Here is an 18687-nt window from a genome sequence, read left to right on the forward strand (position 1 = left end):
CACATTTTCAATGATTTTTGAAGATGGACACAACATTAGAAGAAAGAAACTGGTAAAATAATGTACTTCTTAAACAAATATTGTATCTATCAAATGGCTCCAATTGCAATGAATCCCTTACTCCAACGAACTGGGATTGATCTCATCAAGGTTGCACTGTATTTTGTTAGGTATTATTTACAAAAAAAAAAAAAAAAATCTGACAAAAAAAATACATAAAAGTCATAGTTTTGACATAATTCTGTTTTGGTTTGTGAGGTCAACATCTTTACTGGTGGAAAGTTCATTTTAAACTCAAAACTTTGGCACACCATGTCTCTTGGAATATGATAACTATATTTCCAGTTCAAAGTTATCTGTACCTTATTCACAAACCAAGTCTGATTAAATCAACTACGTCTAAGGCATAAAATAGAAATACCACTAAGAATTTTAAGGATGAAATTTAAAAATGAGACATCCTTGTTATTACAAAGTAAGTTTGTAGTTACCGAGCTAATTAAATCATAATGCACTAATTTTAAGTAAAAGTAACTAAATATAAAATATAACATTAAAATAATATGTAAAAAAAAAATAATTATACTGTACTGACAATTACTACGTGACATTAAAAAAAAAAAAAAAAAAAGGGTGCAGAACTACAAATACTGTATTAATTTCATCACTTCCATATTAACATAATACAAAATATTTTATACTTCACAGATAGATTCAGCCTCATTTAGATTGATATTAAAAAGTATCTTTCTTAAAATTGGCTTTTTTGGCTAAAGGGATGAAACATTACCTTCAGTTAAGGCTACACGCCTCTCCAAATGGAAGCTGACATGACAAATGTCAGATGACATTACTCCAAATCACCATGACAACAGATAGGGAAAATGTACAGTCAGTATATACAACAAAAAGACAGATCCAACATACTCTTGAAGACAAGAGCCCCTGTTAGCATGCCACTATATACTTGAACTTAGTCAATGGAGGGATTTAGAATGTTAAACATACAATACGACATGTGACATTTACATAATGCCAAGACTAGTTAAATTATTATGTCTGGGTAGGCAGCTCTTGAGTCACTATGAAACTAATGCATAAGCATTGTTCCTGCAACTTGTGTCAGCATGTATAATTTGCAACAAGGACTGGATCTTGCAGCTCTACTACATTAAGGGAAGTAGAAATGAAACTAATTCATTATTTTGTTATAAAAAATATACAGTATATATATATATATATATATATATATATATATATATATATATATATATATATATATATATATATATATATATATATATATATATATATATATATATATATTTTATATATATATATATATATTTTATATATATATATATATATATATATATATATATATAAATATAAATAAATATATATATAATGTATATATATACAGTACAACAAATTTTAGCCTACTTAAAAAAAAATTAATGAATTATCATCACTTATTTGTTCACAGCAAACACTGCAAACCATTGACAGCCTTATTTGTTCCAGGCCAATTTCCTCCATGTGTTTTGCTATTACCAATAAAATGTGACAGCAATGATTCAGATCCAAAAAAGGGAAAATGTTTGAAGGTCTTTAAAAAGCACCAAATCACTGCAAATTGGCAAACTTTACAATGCCAAACAACCACAAATGTGTTTGTATATGTGGTGAAATAAAATAAATTTCCATTATGGTTCATATTTTTCACCAAATATGGCATTTACTATATATTTACAAAAGGTGGCCCTTAAAGAGTCTTGTACATAGACAAATGCATGACTACCATGTGGCCTACTTATAACCTACACTGATAAATTCCTTTCTTCACTGGTCCATGTTGAAGTGGGTTTGAACATCTCAGCGGAGTCTTTAATTTCCTTGTCATCAGAAGGTACAGCCTCTGACTTGTCAACCACATCACCGGTGTCAATTGGTGCTTCTACAGCAGAAACATATTGATATTAGTTATATATTAACATTAAAATTAATAGTACAGTATACCACTAATGGATAAACAACTTGTATATACATGTCTGATTAAATCAACTGAGAATGTTTTTAATTCTCTTTTCTTAATATATATATAACCTTTACAATAAACATTCAATTACCTGAGATATTTTTTTTTTAAGTCTCGGCATTAACACTTTCGCGCTCTCCGCAAAGGTCACTCAGCCAACCGAATGTGCGCGCTGCGTTTTTATCGCTTAAGCGTAAAAACAAAAATGTGTATACTCTTTTTACTCTTCTGACCTTAGTTCTCATGCTACGTATTTCATTTTGGTACCAACGTGTTCGCAATAAAATTCTCTAGAAGAACATCAGTAAAAAAAAGTCACAAAACGTATAGGGATACCAGCACCAAATAAATAACTACGAAGATGACTCGCCGTGAGCGCCCATCAGCAACAAAATGTTTTTACTCTTGGGATTGTAATCACCTCCACACTTGTTCTACAGCGTTAATTTTGGTATCAATGGACTCGCAATGAAATTCCCAACACGGTGATATGAATATAAGCGTAGAATAATGATGCAGCCCGCCCGCAAGAGTGTGGGAAGTGGTGAAATTGTTACCCGGTATTGGTGACGGGACGACGCACGGCGCTTTGAAAGTTTATACTTATTTCACTCTCATGACATTAATTTTTAATGTACGTCATTCATTTTTGTGTCAATGTGTTCCCAATAGAATGTTCTATGTGCCCATAGGTAAAAAGTATCAACAAAGCGTAAGTTAGAATAGCGCCAAATATAAAACAACGCTGGAACATATCAGTGAGCGTCAAACACACACGAAATGTTTTTTTTAAGCGTAAAAACAAAAATGTGTATACTCTTTTTACTCTTCTGACCTTAGTTCTCATGCTACGTATTTCATTTTGGTACCAACGTGTTCGCAATAAAATTCTCTAGAAGAACATCAGTAAAAAAAAGTCACAAAACGTATAGGGATACCAGCACCAAATAAATAACTACGAAGATGACTCGCCGTGAGCGCCCATCAGCAACAAAATGTTTTTACTCTTGGGATTGTAATCACCTCCACACTTGTTCTACAGCGTTAATTTTGGTATCAATGGACTCGCAATGAAATTCCCAACACGGTGATATGAATATAAGCGTAGAATAATGATGCAGCCCGCCCGCAAGAGTGTGGGAAGTGGTGAAATTGTTACCCGGTATTGGTGACGGGACGACGCACGGCGCTTTGAAAGTTTATACTTATTTCACTCTCATGACATTAATTTTTAATGTACGTCATTCATTTTTGTGTCAATGTGTTCCCAATAGAATGTTCTATGTGCCCATAGGTAAAAAGTATCAACAAAGCGTAAGTTAGAATAGCGCCAAATATAAAACAACGCTGGAACATATCAGTGAGCGTCAAACACACACGAAATGTTTTTACTTTTGTTATGTTTGTCAAGTTTATACTTGTTGCACACAGTTATTTTTGGTTGTATATTGATCGGAATAAAATTCCCTAAACAGACATATGCATATAATACATGATATGGGGGAAGCATTACCAGTATAAACGGCTAAAGTCACCCACCTGCAACCCGTTTGGGACAAAATACCATTTGATCGAAGTTATCCACACCTTTCATGAACTTATTGTACCATGCAGCCTAGTGGTGAGAAAGAGAGCCTCATAGCGCGCAGTTTGAAACAAACCCAAAGTAAATCGGATAAAAATTGAATTTTATACAAATATTTTAAAAGAGGACTCAACTTTATGTCCACTATGCGTTTACGTTAGACGAAACGGGACGCGCCGATGCGTCCGGATAGCGCGAAAGTGAAACTGCGCAAAACGTCATATGAAGAGTGACATTAGAGCTCAATTTTTTAAATTTTCTGAAACTCTTTCAAATGTTTTGTGCATAATCTACTAGGCAAATGTTCCAACTTTGTCTAAATGATACCAGCATAACTTGAAAAACTAAGAAAATAAAAAATAATTATAAAACTGAATACAGTATTGAAGACTTTAGATTTTGAAATCAGCTGCAAAAATATAAAATACTGTATCACCATTTGTTCATTTGGTGTTATTATGCTCTCAGAATAGCACATGATCTTTATTTTCATATATTTAGAATATAGGTTTTCAGTATAGTTTACTCTATTAAAAATTTGTCAATATGGCATTTGAAATATACACAAATTTAAACAACAAAAATTTATAGCTCCAAGTAAATATTCTATAGGGATTGTAGAACAGCCAGCCATGCACACTATATGTAAAAATGATGAGAATCGGACAGAAACTAGATTTTTGGATACTGAAGTTGAAATTCTACTTATAGATATAATTGAAGTTGAAGTTATCGACAATGAATAAGGCAGTTCTAATTCATGAATTTACTTGTATGTTTTAACAAACATTATTTGGCATTCACACTCGAATATGTGAAAGTTGTAGATCAATATGTGTTGAAATGAAGTCAAGAAGAAAAAAATAAATAAAATATACAGATAATTAAAATAATTATAATGATTTAGGGGGATATATTTAGGGTATACTTTATATAAGTAAAAAAGCCCTAATCTGGTCCCTAATCATCAAAACAACCTAAAGAAACAAGGAAAATAGAGTTTGAAATCTGTGGAAAAATCGGCCCAAAAAAATTCAAAGTCCCAAGTTCTGACTCAGAGTTTGATTTATTTGTTGACCAATTTAATTCTGTCTTCACATAGTTAGGGACGGGTATGCACTCTCCAGGATGTAAAGGTTACAATAAATTTAAATAATAAACAAAGGAGAAAAAATAATAATAAAAAAAAAAAAATTCCCATAAAAAAATATTTTTTGGACATTGTTGAAAGTAACTGATAATAACATTGGGCAGTGTATTTATATAATATATAACAAAATAGCATTTAAATAGCAAAATAGACAGAATGGAAGCATAGCACCTATGGGATGAAATAACTACAGTATTTGTGTCATGAGTGACTTCAATTTTAGTAGAATAAACTGGCTTAACAGAACGGGAAATAAAGCAGAAGATTTTCTAGAATTAATTGATGGTCGCTTCCTTAAGCAACACATTAAGGAACCAATGGGGAAAATAATATTTTAGACAGCGTTAACTAACAAGGAGACACAAATTAGTGACATAGAAATAGGGAGTGAGCTAGAGAACAGTGATCATAAAGAAATCAGATTTAGCATACAATGGAATAATTTGTAGGAGAAAATTCTGTTAAAAGTGCCAGATTTCCAAAAAACTGATGTTAATGGCCCAAGAAATTTTTGGGGTGAAATAGATTGGAGAATCCTGGGGATGGAGGGGGGTGGGCCGGTCATGGAGCGAGACGTAAAAAAAGGGATAAAAAAAAAAAAAAAAAAAAAAAAGATTTTGATGTGGATTCAATATATAACTTATTTAAAAATATTTTAAGCAAAGCACAGGAATGTAGTTTACCATACAAATTGAATAGATTGAATAATTGAATAATAATGACCCAAAATGGATAACAAAGAATCTGAAGAATCTTATAGGTAGAAAGAGAGCTTGGTACAAAAGGATTAAGAATGGGAAAGTCAGTTTAGAACAAGAATTCGTCCAACTGGTTAGAAATGTTAAAAAAAAAAAAAAGAGATGAGGGAAAAAAGAAACTATGATTCGCATAGCAGGGCAAGCAAAGACCCAAAAAGGGTTTCTTAGTTACATCGAACAAAGATTAGGGAAAGGATTGATCCATTAAAAACTGAGACAGGTCAGATAACTGATAATGACCAAGAGATGAGTAGTATTATTAATAAATACAGGTATTTTATATCTGTATTTACTAGAGGAACTTAACATTATACTTTCAGCCGGACAAGTCTACGTTGGTATGAAAACCCTAGCTGACCCCAAGGGCGGGCAATTACCGAGCAGCAAAAGATCCCTATGGAGGTAGTCCCCGAACGACTTGTGGAAGATAACCCCAAGTCGCAAGGGCAGTACTGTATTTACAGGGCACCTAGGGAAGATGGCCCTAGGCACATGCAGCCCCCAGTACTCCGTGAATTACTCCTGGCTCGCACACCGCCATACAACAGAACAACACCGCAAAGGCACAGCACTGCACAGAGACAGGAGCCAGAGTCGATTAACTGCCACTCAACACATTAGCCTCAGAACTGGGGTTGGATGGCCGGCACGGTGGTCTGGGGCTCCCCCTTCCCCCTCCAAGGGAGGGGAGGGGAGAAGTTGTGTAGACAGCGGCACAGCGGTGGTTGTGATGTCATGCTTGTTTGCTTGTTTTGGGATTGGGAGTTCTGCTTGATAATTTGGCTTTCGGTAACAATTTTGAACCAGATGGAGTTTGTTTTGGTACGCCTACCTTCTGGGTGTCTAACTCAGTCGATGGCAGACATGGAATACTTCCAACCACATGGAAGTTTCTATAGGCCACTACTCCTCGTATCTCTCTGAGGGGGCCAGGTTCTGGCTCATCGTCCCCGGTAGGCAAGAACTCCAATCGAATTGACTGATACCACGGTCTAATACATACATATCAGCCCAGTAAGCTCCGGGGAGCCGGAGAGGCTCTCCTCAGAATAAGTGTTAACTTTTAAGTCAACATAATAAGGCTTTCTAAAGACATCACAGGAACCTTACAAAAGAGAAATAATCACAAAACATTGGATATTTTAATGTGATTACTTAAGTCACCAAATGATGCTTGAGAGTTTGCCACATTATAAAATATCACTGGTAATTAATATTCTAAAATATCGCTGGTAAATAAATGAAGTGAATATTTACCTCCATTTTTGGCCTTCCCATCATCTGCTGAGGAGTCACTCGCTGGAGAAAGTGGACTGTAGGTGCTAATTCTTTGACTGTAGTCCACTTCTGAAAACATGTGGCAATTAATACAAAGGAAGCCGACTGTTACAAGGGTCTTGAAAATATCTAAAACTCATTCATGTTTAGAAAATTAGTTCAATGGGTTACAGAAATACTGAGTGTTCAATCAGTTTCTGTGATTAGAAAGAATGTGCATCAAACGGCAGAAAATATATGGTGGGTCTTACTACTTATACACTCTGATAAGTAGGCAAAGATTTATAAAAAGCCTAAGCACTTATACACCCTCATTTTCACACATACATTCTCTCACACTCGCTTTCCAATTTTAGAATCACTTTTAAGTACTGTACATGAATGGTGAAATATTAAAAACACTGTTTATGACCTTTGTGAGACCAAAGTTGGAATAGGAAGCAGTTGTATGTGCCTATATCTCACGAAGTACTGTACATCAATAAACTGGAAAAGGTGCAGACATGCAACCAAATGGCGCCCGGAACTGAGAAACAAGAGCTACGAGGAGAGACTACAGGTGTTAAATATACCAAAGCTAGAAGATAGGAGGAAGAGAGATATGATCACTATGTACAAAATAGTAAATAGAATAACAAAAATTGTCAAAAAAAAGAATTTTTGAAAACTACAACTTCAAGAATAAGAGATCATAGCAGGTAGCCTGTGTATGTATAGGTATGTATCACGGTCACCCTCCAACCCTCGAGGTCAAACTACTGACCCTTCCCAGGATGCCACTCCACAACAGTTGACTAACTCCTGGGACCTATTTACTGCTAGGTGAACAGACACACTAGGTTAAAGGAAACATACCCAACCAATTCAGTCCTGCTTGGGATTCAAACCCAAGATTCCCAATTGTGAATTGAGACTGAACCCAACTGTACTTCTAATTCACTATTATTGCCTATTTTATTTTTCACTATTTTATTGCCTAATTCACTATTATAAGGCTCTAAGCATTAAACTGTACATTCTATTTTTAGTCATACTATTTTAATTCTCTTTTCACATGAAGTTAGCTTACCATAATCTCTACTTGACGTTCTGTTGCCATCATCTTCTGGAGTAAGAAGAGCAAACCCACTGACAATGACAGGGTCCTGCTCAACCAACTGCGTACTATCACTGCTAGCTAGATTGTGTGTCTTGGTACGTTTGTGTTGAGGAGAACCAGAAGAGCTGTTGCTCGAGGAGGTAGAACTGGAGGTAGATATTCTGCGACGTTTTCCTTGCGCTGGCGCTTCAACTTTCTTATGTAAAACATCTGGAGTTTTAATTAACTCTTCTTCAATTTTTACACACTCTTGCTCTTTAATATCCTCAGCAACATTTTTCACAATGGCTCCAAGTTTTTTCATGCATGATAGAAACATGTTTATGTCTACGGTGTCATCATAATCGCCTTTATATATCACCATATGCAAATCATCATCATCAAACCACTCGCTGTATTCCATGTCCATTTCATCTGGAACTCTCTTTGCACTTTGAAGGTAATCTGTAAGCCTTGTATCCAGTTTCCATTCATCAAACCCTTCAAAATCATTTACAACTGTGTTTTTATTGTTATTGTTCCTAAACGCTTTCATAGATTTCTTCATCGACTCATCACTATCCATGGCAGATTTTTTACGTCGTTTAACAGAAAAGCCAACTTTCTTATCTTTACGAGGACTTGAGGGAGAAATTTTAGGTTCATCGCTATCATCATCTTCATAACTGAAGAGCACAATATTCCCATCATCATTCACCAGCATCAGGGAATCATTGTTAAGTGTTGCGCCAGTTAAATCATCATTCTTCTCACTCTCTCCAAACTTTCTTTTCTTAGTTTTTTCTTTCTTGTTCTCAAGTGCTTTTTCCTTTTTTGAATGTTTAATTTCTTTGGCATTTTTTAACTTTTCGTCTGGAGATTTATCTTTCACAAAGCTTTTATTCTTGGCAACTTTGGCATCCTGTCTTGAAACATCTTTTTGTTCCTTCAAGTATTTTTCTTCCTTTTCAAGTTTACCGACTTTTTCCACTTTAGGAGATTTACCATTTTTATTATCTCGCTTATGTTTACTATTTTTGTCTTCTTTAATGTGTTTATTTTCTTTGGCCTCCAAGCCACGCTTATTATGTTTGTTATCCTTCAGGTCCTTGTCATGTTTGGCATCTTTCTCTTCCTTGTCACGCTTGCTATCTTTTCCTTTATCACGCTTGCTGTCTCTCTCATCCTTGTCATGCTTACCATCCTTTTCTTCTTTAATACACTTGCCATCTTTGTCCTCTTTATCATGCTTGCTATCTTTCTCTTTATCTCGCTTGCTTTCTTTCTCTTTATCACGCTTGCCTTCTTTTTCTTTATCACGCTTGCTTTCTCTCTCTTCCTTGTCTTGCTTGCTATCCTTCTCTTCTTTAATAGACTTTCTATCCTTTTCTTCCTTATCACGCTTGCTGTCTTTCTCCTTCTCACGCTTGCTTTCTTTCTCTTTATCGCGCTTGCTGTCTCTCTCTTCCTTTTCTTGCTTGTTGTCCTTTTCTTCCCTAATGCACTTGGTATCTTTCTCTTCCTTATCATGCTTGTTATCTTTCTCTCTATCATGCTTGCTTTCTTTATCTTTATCATGCTTGCTATCTCTCTCTTCCTTGTCCTGCTTACCATCTTTCTCTTCTTTAATACACTTACTATCTTTCTCTTCCTTATCATGCTTGCTCTCTCTCTCTTCCTTGCTATCCTTCTCTTCTTTAACATCTTTGACAGACTTGCTATCTTTTTCCCCATTGCTGGGCTTGCTATCTTTCTCCTTTTCATGTTTGCTCTCTCCATTGTCTTGTATACTATCCTTCTCTTCCTTCTCAAGCTTATCTTTCTCCTCTTTATCAAGCTTACTAATTCTGTCTTCCCTTTCCCGTTTACCATCCTTGTCTTGCTTGTCACGCTTGCTGTCTTTTTCCTCCTTCACGTGTTTACCCTCTGACCCTTCCTTCTCTCTCTTGCTTTCCCGTTCTTCTTTTCTCTTTCTATCCTCTTTGCTGCTGCTTTTGTGTTTCTCAGAGTGACTCTTCTCTCCCTCATGTTTCCTACTCTTAGATGAATGCTTGCTTGAATGCCCTCCGTGCTTTTTCTCTGTTTTCCCATCGGATTTACTGTCTGATTTATTACCAGATTTACTGTCAAGTTTAGAGTTGTTAGTTTTACTTTCCGACTTGCTACTCGATTTGTTTTCTAATTTTTCATTTTTATTGCCATCCGATTTGTTGTCTAATTTACTGGTAGACTTACTTTCAGATTTGTTGCTTGGTTTAATTTCAGACTTTTCGTTACTATTTTCCGATTTACTACTGGATTTATTCACAGTTTTTTCAGGTTTGATCTCTAATTTGCAACTAGACTTGTCATCAGGTTTCTCACCTGGACTCTCTAATTTGATATCAGATTCTACCTCCATTTTCTCACTTGTATTGTCTTCAGATTTGCCGTCTAACACATCATTAGGTTTACCCTCCGTGTTCTCATTTTCACCAGAAGCCTTGTCTTCCTTGCTCTCCAACTGATCAATAGGCTTGTTCTCACCTTTCTCAATTATGCTATCACGCCTGCTTTTTCCTTCTGCTGATTTATCGCCTGACTGGTGGCCTGAACGGTCTCTGTCTCTGTCACCTGAACTCTTGCTTGAGCCTGAACTTTCTTTATTGGAACTTGAGGACGACTGATGATGGCTACGTGAGCGGTCTCTGTCCCCATCATGATCTTTGTCCCTTCGGTGGTGCTTCTTATCTTTGTCACGATGAGAATGGTGGTCATCTCTTGATTTTGAGTGCTTCCTTTCTTTATCTTTACTATGTTTTGAATCTTTATCCTTGTCTCTTTCCCTATCTCGTTCACGACTGTGTGAGTCTCGTTTACTTTTGTGATCACTTTTTGATCTGCTAGATTTGTGTAAAGTATCAGAATAGTGTTTTTCTTCACTGCGCACACGCTCTTCTTGTCTCCCTTTATCATTATCACTTAAATCAGAACTAGATGATGATATCTCGCCTTCAGACTTTTCAGACTTAACCTTCTCTTCTACTTCAGATTTCTCTGAGATTATGCTGACTTTTGAAACAGAGCCTTTACTCTCCTGTGAGTCATCATCTGGACTTACCAAGCTTGCACCAGACACAACAGTCTGATCATCCTTGTCAACCCCACTACTGGATTGTGATGGCGTTTGAGTTGTTGAAGCTGCAAGACTTTGTGGCTGGGAATCCAAAAATTTGGTCTCTGAGGTTTCAAACTCTTTAACTGGTTCAGAATCCATTGGAGATTGAGATGCTTCATCAACAGGCTTTTCATCAACAAGAGGAGTTGATGTTGTGGATCTCACATCCTGAAGCATCTTAGGGCTATCATCTAACTTCTCATCATTATCTAGTGACTTCCTACTGCCTGGAGAGCCTTTTCCTGAAAGTGTTGAAAATGTAAGGCCAGATGAATTTGATGATATGCTATCCAGTGACTGATCATCAAACAGGGCCAGGGGAGGCTTAGCACACGGCACCGTTTTGTTTTCGTCCACATCCTCTGTTATACGGAGCCTCTCCACATGTGCAACAACAGAGTCTTGAGCATTTTCAGAATCATCATAAGGTACAAAACTCTCAAAACCATCCTGGGCATCTTCATCTTCAAGCTGAAATAAAGAAAATTATATAAATATTCTGTACTATGTATATGCTTCTACTGTTTCATATTGACTTATGACTAGTAGTTAAAAAAAATCTCTGGATAGGAGGCCTGATCGAGGACCAGGCCGCGAAGACAATGAGCCGTGAAATCATTGCAAAGTCGCAAGGTAGACTCTGATAAATGCATCCACTAGTGTATTTAGGCAAATTCTTAATCAAATTATTTTTTACTGTACTCACATGTTTAAAATCCAAACTGATGCTAAAATCCCTGAGTATACAAGTACAAACATATTTTCAATAGGACTCAGCCTTTCAAAAATATGCTTGTACTTCCATACACTGAAACCATAGCACAAATTTCCTGCATACTTCCCTTCTGCCTCTGAAGATGTTGAGAGCCTCAACAAAACATTGTATTCCACTCATGCTTACCATTTGCCCATCATGATATTATTCACATCAATATACAGTAGTCACAAATAATGTTAGGTCACTTTGTGTTATACCATTTCCCTCTTGCTCTCACACCCTGATGGTCCTAAAAATATTTCTCTAATTCAAAAAGGACAAAAACACAAAGAAAAATGTAACCTTTAAGAGATCCTCGTCGGGACTTGGAGTGGATCTGTGATCACTCTCTGGGGTCTCCCGAGCTAGGATGTCATCCTCTTCTGATGAGATGACATCAGTTTCCATGGGCAGAAGGCTAGGCTTGATCTCTGCAGAACTACTGAAATGTAATTGAACGCATTCTTCTTGTTCTTCTCTGTTGCAACCTGAAATTAAGATAGGTACATTAAGAGATTTTAATTACTACAAAGGCTAAATACTGTAAATATAAAATGGTACGGTGGAAGTTTTTAGTTCGTTGTATGCATTAAGACAGTATGTTTAGAATATTGATATTGTTCATATTGGCTATTAATTTCCTTCCTGCCCTTAAAATAAATACTATTTACAACAAGGAAAAAATTTAAAATTTATTTCTAAAATCATACTACAGTAGCAGAAACAATAATATGTTAAGCAAAACAATATTGAATCATTCTAAAAATACGAACACTAAAGCATCAATTGTACAAATTAATGAAAACTAATATGCTGAAAAAATTATGCTTCAAGTTTGTGAGAAGGATACAAACATTGCAAATTTTAAGAGGGCAAATGTATGCACAGTACATGTGAATCCCATCACCATATGAAGGTGGTGATTTTTTTTTTTTTTTTAAGTTCAGTCTGATATTTGCTGTGTGAAGCCTAGAGGTATGGTAAACTTGACATATTCATCTTTAATTGTTCAATGGGGTAACTATGTTCCCCATTCCTACCTTCCAGTCTGCACATTAGCACCCAATTAGGATTAAAATTTTTGTTTTCAAATCTGTACGTAACCCTTAAATTTGTTATTTTACTCCATGAACAGAAGACAAGCTAACTACAGAATGTGATGTTGGAATAGCCTGGTCATAGGTACTTCCTTTAACTTCATTCAGATACAAGATTCATCTGTTGCTCTGTTGTTGGATCTATTATTGTAGGTCAAAAGTAGATGCTTTGGCAGGCAGAATCTGTGCTTCTTGCTATTGCATCACCCAATGCCCTGGTCCTCCAACAGAACTAGTGGACGGTTAGGAAAAGGAAGACAAGCCACAATGCCTTGCATCATTTTTCTCAGACTTACCTTCTTACATTCTTTCCACCACCTTGTACATTACTTGTTCTCTTATGGGGCAAAACCAAGGATAAACCAAGTGGAAGAGCATTACCAGCCAGCCATGTTGGTAACTGTAGTGGAGTGCCCTATTTTTGGTGTGAAGCAATTGTGCAAAATTCTCTCACAAATCCCCTAGTTGGACATCCTAAAGCACACATTCCTGTATGGTCCCCAAACCCCTGGGAAGCTATACTCACCACTTTGAACAAGTCTAATACCTTTCAACTTTCAAGCAGTCGTACATCGCCCACCTATAATGCGAGCCAAGAATGTGGATACTCACATATTACATATTTCATATGCCTGTGGCTGAAAGCACCCAACTAGCAAACAAAACACCCATTCGGAATCACAGTCTGGTACACCAACATGAATCTTGCTTGCCGAGTTCCTTAACTATTCCCTGTTGAAAAGAATAAATAGTGTATACCTCCACTAATCAACCAAACAAGGAATGAGGATGGCTGACATTAGATACCAAAAATCTAATACATCCTTAGTGATCCCGCTAGATCTTAAATGCATCCTTTTAATGTGATTCATTATACATAGATAATATGTATAATGCATCACATTATACATAGACTGAGAGCTCCAACCTCAACTAGTAGAGAGCAAATGATGATACCTAGTCGTCAAACTCAACACAACCTCGAATCCTTGCAGGCAGCCTAAGTGATGAAAAGTGCCAGCCTCTAACTACGGCATGAGCCATTGGCGGCCAACTGGTAAATGTTCCATCAAGGAGAGCTCTGTGCAGACACTTGGTAAATTGTGTATGAACAAGGGACACTCAAAAGGCCAACAATAAACTTTAACAATGTTTGTGTACTGACCTGGGCAATGCCTAATGTCACACTTGGCTTAAGAATGGGTCCCATTCTACTAACCTGCTTCCAGTGCTGTCAGGAAGAGTGCAAATATGGTCACTTAGGTAGGGCCTACCTTGAAGCAGAGCTACCATGTGTCATGGGTCAGGGCCAGCTGGCAGTGTGTACTCATTACTAGTCAAGCCAGCTGGGCTCCTTTTGAAAATGTACTTTCCTCTAGGCTTGAGAACAGACATCTCTGAACATCTTTTTCTGGCCAAGTGGCTTACTCTGCAATGATTCCTAGCCCCTTTTGTACAGTCTTGTAGGGTGCTATATGATTTAGTTGTACATACACATACTTTTGCAGAATCAGTACTGTCTCCCCTCCCCTTCCCAACTGTGACATGGTCCAGATAAAAACCTAAATATCACAATTTATCTGGATATCACAAAAATAATACTGCTAAAAATTACAAAATAAAGCTACTACTGTATATCCAAATCATTAAAACTTGCAAATCAAAGTAATGCCAACAGAACATAAGGATAATAATATGTAATGCTTTCAAACAAATTATTAACTGACAAAATAAAAATAAGTGTTTACCTTGTCTCTCTCTCTTTGGTTTGTCAATTTGTAGAAACGTATAGACAGTGTCCTCAACATAAGGAAGAATCAGCGGCTTGATTTTGGGATTAACGACTTGAGTAATGATTGCATCAATGCCCGTGTCCAGGATACCCAAGCTGGAACAAAACCAGTTTTGTTCAGTTATAAAATACAAAATAAACAAAATATTTAACAGTACTGTACTACTATATATAACAAAGAAATTTTGTAAACTAAGAAATTGCAATTCTGATTATGTCTTTGATTATCAAATTATGTCTGATTATATATATTAAATGAATATCTTACTTGTTGACATGTTTGCGTACACCATCTCGCAGCTGGTTTTTATTAATATCATTTTTCCATGTCCTCTTCTCCAGGAATTTATTAACATGACCTTCCACCCGCTGCCGGAGGTTCTGGAAAGCTGGCTGAAACACACATTATGTACCATAGTAATTATAGATCAGACAGAATGTATAGATACACATCAAAGAATGAACAAATTTTAATTCCACATAAAGTAATATACACTTTTGTGCATATTGCCTGACTTATATCTAGGGAGTAATTGACTAGCTAAGCTGCTATTACAGTACAGTACTGTACTTAGATTACTAAAGCTCTTACAGTTGAGGCTTCATCTTCAATAGTCAACTCTCAACCTTGCCATTCTATATCTACATCATTGTCAGCACTCAATGTTTCATTTACCCTGCATCTACTTTCTGTAACAACTTGCTAACATGCCTATCACAATCTAGCGGATCAGGCACCTTCTCAAAAAAGTTCAGTTCTTTATTATATGTCAATTGTGTTGCTAGCAGTATCTTTTATACACTATGAACAATTTTGGACTACATCTTTCAGGACATCTTCCAGATTTTCCAAAAATTCTTGATTTTACAAAATATGCATTGCAATTTTTTCATCCGTTGGTGAAGGGTTTCTTGCCAAAATTTACATGAATACATATTATTGCATGCTTATACAGTACTGTATACTCAAATAATATATCAACCAAGATTTTTCTGGTGTAAAATAAATACAGTATAAAATGTTAGAAAAACTTTTTGTAGACCATGCCTTTTTCTTGTAAATTGCCTGATTCAACTTATCAACATTTGAGCCAGTAAGCATTTTCTATACCTCCTGGTAACGTCTGTTCTCTAACACCTTAATTTTCATTTCTTATATTTCAGAAACAGTTTGCTCCAGCACCACATATTTCTCAGACTGCCTCTTCATTCCCCAGCCATCGTCACATACCTCCTATCAGTTTAACCAGACTGACTACTCTTCCTGGTAGACATTTCTTCTACTCACAAGCAGTTAACCCTCAACATGCAGTCATCATCATTTGTTAATCACCTAGGCCACTGCAGTCATCATTATTTGTTAATTTTCACCATTATTGCCTGGTTTTTATATCAATGTACATAAGGTTATAATTCATCTATATGGATGAAATGGAGTTAACCAAGACTCAAGAAAAAATTATGCTACTTTTTTGTAATTACTTACTATATGATGAATTTATTCCATTTAATTTAATTTAGGGAGCCGGTCGGCCGAGCGGACAGCACGCTGGACTTGTGATCCTGTGGTTGTGGGTTCGATCTCAGCCGCCGGCGAAAAACAATGGGCAGAGTTTCTTTCACCCTATGCCCCTGTTACCTAGCAGTAAAATAGGTACCTGGGTGTTAGTCAGCTGTCACGGGCTGCTTCCTGGGGGTGGAGGCCTGGTCGAGGACCGGGCCGCGGGGACATGGAAAGCCCCGAAATCATCTCAAGATAACCTCACCAGTCATAAAGTCAGGAAATATATATGTACCCAGGAATTAGGTAACTGCTGCAAGTTAAGTAACGGAACAGGTCAATAATTTGCCCAGAGGGACCTTAATAAGCCCAACAGGCTTCCTATCCCCAATGTATGCAGTACTAAGCATCTTCTGACTTCTCTTTTTTTATTGTATGTGCCACTAAACTTGTCAGGTTTATGCCTGTGTTTTGGTCCATAATTGTGAAGGGTTCAACAAATTTCTTTTTGACCCTTAGACAGCGGCTATGGAGAAATGGTCATACCATCCTATGCAAAAACAAAATACAAAAATTCCAACAAATAATTTTTTATTATAAAATTATTAATTTTTATGCAGAATGTAAGAAAAACATGAAAATAAGTGAATATTTATTGTTTCACTGGGTGGAGGCGCTCTACAAGGCTGCATCTGGCACATGTCAACTTCTGATGCTCAACTATGCTGACACTTCCTGTTTTATCCACCAATGTTTCATTGACTTTTATCAATTTTTTTTTTTATTTACATCCATTGAGAGCTTTTATATCCATATTTGCATTATACAGTACATGTAAAACCCAGACAATAATTGTTTAAATCATCATATGATGATGACCACATTTCCCTAGTAACATTCATGATGATAACTCAATTGTACCGTGAAACGGTTGCTAGATTTTTTCATGGGGTCACAGAAAACTCAATTACATCCACATAGGCCTATTATATTCATTTGCATCATACATGTAAAATCCAGATAATAATTTTATTATTCTTCATATGACGATAACTGCATTACCCTATGAATCAACGACTGACGATAATCACTGTCTCAGAGTTAAAGAGACACTGTAATACAAAGACAGGTTTGTTTCAATAGTCACACCAGTTTGAGACTTGTCAACTAGATTACAACAGAGATCCAATCTGGCAGTCAACCCACATTCAGGAACTAAGCATACATTAACCTACTCTTCTGAACAGGACTCTTTTCGCATACTGAATTTTTGTTTTGATTAAAAGCTAATGTGCCCTAATAGGTAAGGTTTGGATACATTTATTAGGTTAAAAAATAAACCTTTTAGTCTAATAATATTCTAGCAATGCACATTTCCTTTCAACTCACAAAAAATAAAAATGTATACAAATACCATGCCTGTAAACAAGGTAAGGGAGTTACCATGAGAAAGCATTAGGCCAGTATGACTATCTTTGTCACTATACCATATAACATTAGATAGGTTAGGTTAATTTGACTGGGTTAGGTTGGGATGGATTAGGTAGGTTTTAAAATTAGTTGGCGACACATTTTGTATGCTAAAGTGGCCTGTATACTGTGGAAAAAGGGGCGTTTTATCTTGGAACTATCATACCAGCTACACGTTACCACCTGCCACAAAAAGTTAAAGCCTTGCCTCTTCCCTCCACCACTATTCAACCATGCCCTTTACCCCAATATAGAATACTTGCAAATACCTGAAAATACGTGACAAAACAGTACCAAATCCAACGGTTACACCAAAAAACTATATATTTATTTTTTTACGTATGGACGATGTGTCCAAGCGTCGTGGCCATTACAGCTGCAACCAACCTACCTTGGTATCAACGTCCGCCAGACACTCTTTACGGAACTGATCAAATATTCCTTTGGACTTCAAGTGGCCGACAATTGCCTCTACCAGCCTGGGGTCTCCAGGAGGCAGCTGTGTCACGGGAATCTCCATAATTGCTGGCTCACACTGGCATCCACTCCACTCTCCCTCCTGGGGATGCCGAAACAAAACACAAACAATCTCCTCCTGCTGGTACAAAATATTATTACGCTCCTTGCATTTCCCATGCTTAATATTCTTGTATATAAATATAGACATTGTACAGTTATAATCGACTAATTTATTTAAGCACATCTTAAAATTATAATGTGTAACTTTTCTGTACATTAACAGAGCACAATAAAGTTAAACCCCAATTATCTCTGTAATCAAATTATGAACAATAACATTAATAGTTACAAAATAATAATAATAATACAAATAATAATAATAATAATAATAATACTAATAACAATAATACAAATAATAATAATAATAATAATAATAATAATAATAATAATAATGAGAAAATCCCTAAGAGCCGTGAGAGGGCTCGAACCTATACGGTGGGTGTTCCCATACATACGCCCTAAGTCCATAGCCTACGACATGGTAAAAGGATTGTAACCTTTATTTCC

The 18687-nt window shown here is 36.2% G+C and overlaps 1 protein-coding gene across 2 annotated transcripts; it reads right to left on the bottom strand.

The window, feature by feature from the left end:
* Positions 1–1706: 1706 nt before the first annotated feature.
* LOC138349758 (uncharacterized protein DDB_G0283697-like) lies at positions 1707–18254 on the bottom strand. 2 transcript variants are annotated; one of them, XM_069304059.1, is made up of 7 exons: positions 18053–18254; positions 14959–15083; positions 14647–14786; positions 12105–12289; positions 7879–11515; positions 6789–6875; positions 1707–1957 (listed from the first exon to the last, which is right to left on the bottom strand). In XM_069304059.1, exons 1-7 carry the CDS (start codon positions 18179–18181, stop codon positions 1821–1823), a joined length of 4440 nt encoding a protein of 1479 aa, XP_069160160.1. In that variant the 5' UTR covers positions 18182–18254; the 3' UTR covers positions 1707–1820. The 2 variants fall into 2 exon arrangements, with proteins under 2 accessions (XP_069160160.1, XP_069160159.1); XM_069304058.1 differs by having other exon boundaries at positions 6789–6878.
* Positions 18255–18687: the final 433 nt, after the last annotated feature.

This window comes from Procambarus clarkii, chromosome 51 (genome assembly GCF_040958095.1).
Source record: "Procambarus clarkii isolate CNS0578487 chromosome 51, FALCON_Pclarkii_2.0, whole genome shotgun sequence".
NCBI lineage: Eukaryota > Metazoa > Arthropoda > Malacostraca > Decapoda > Cambaridae > Procambarus > Procambarus clarkii.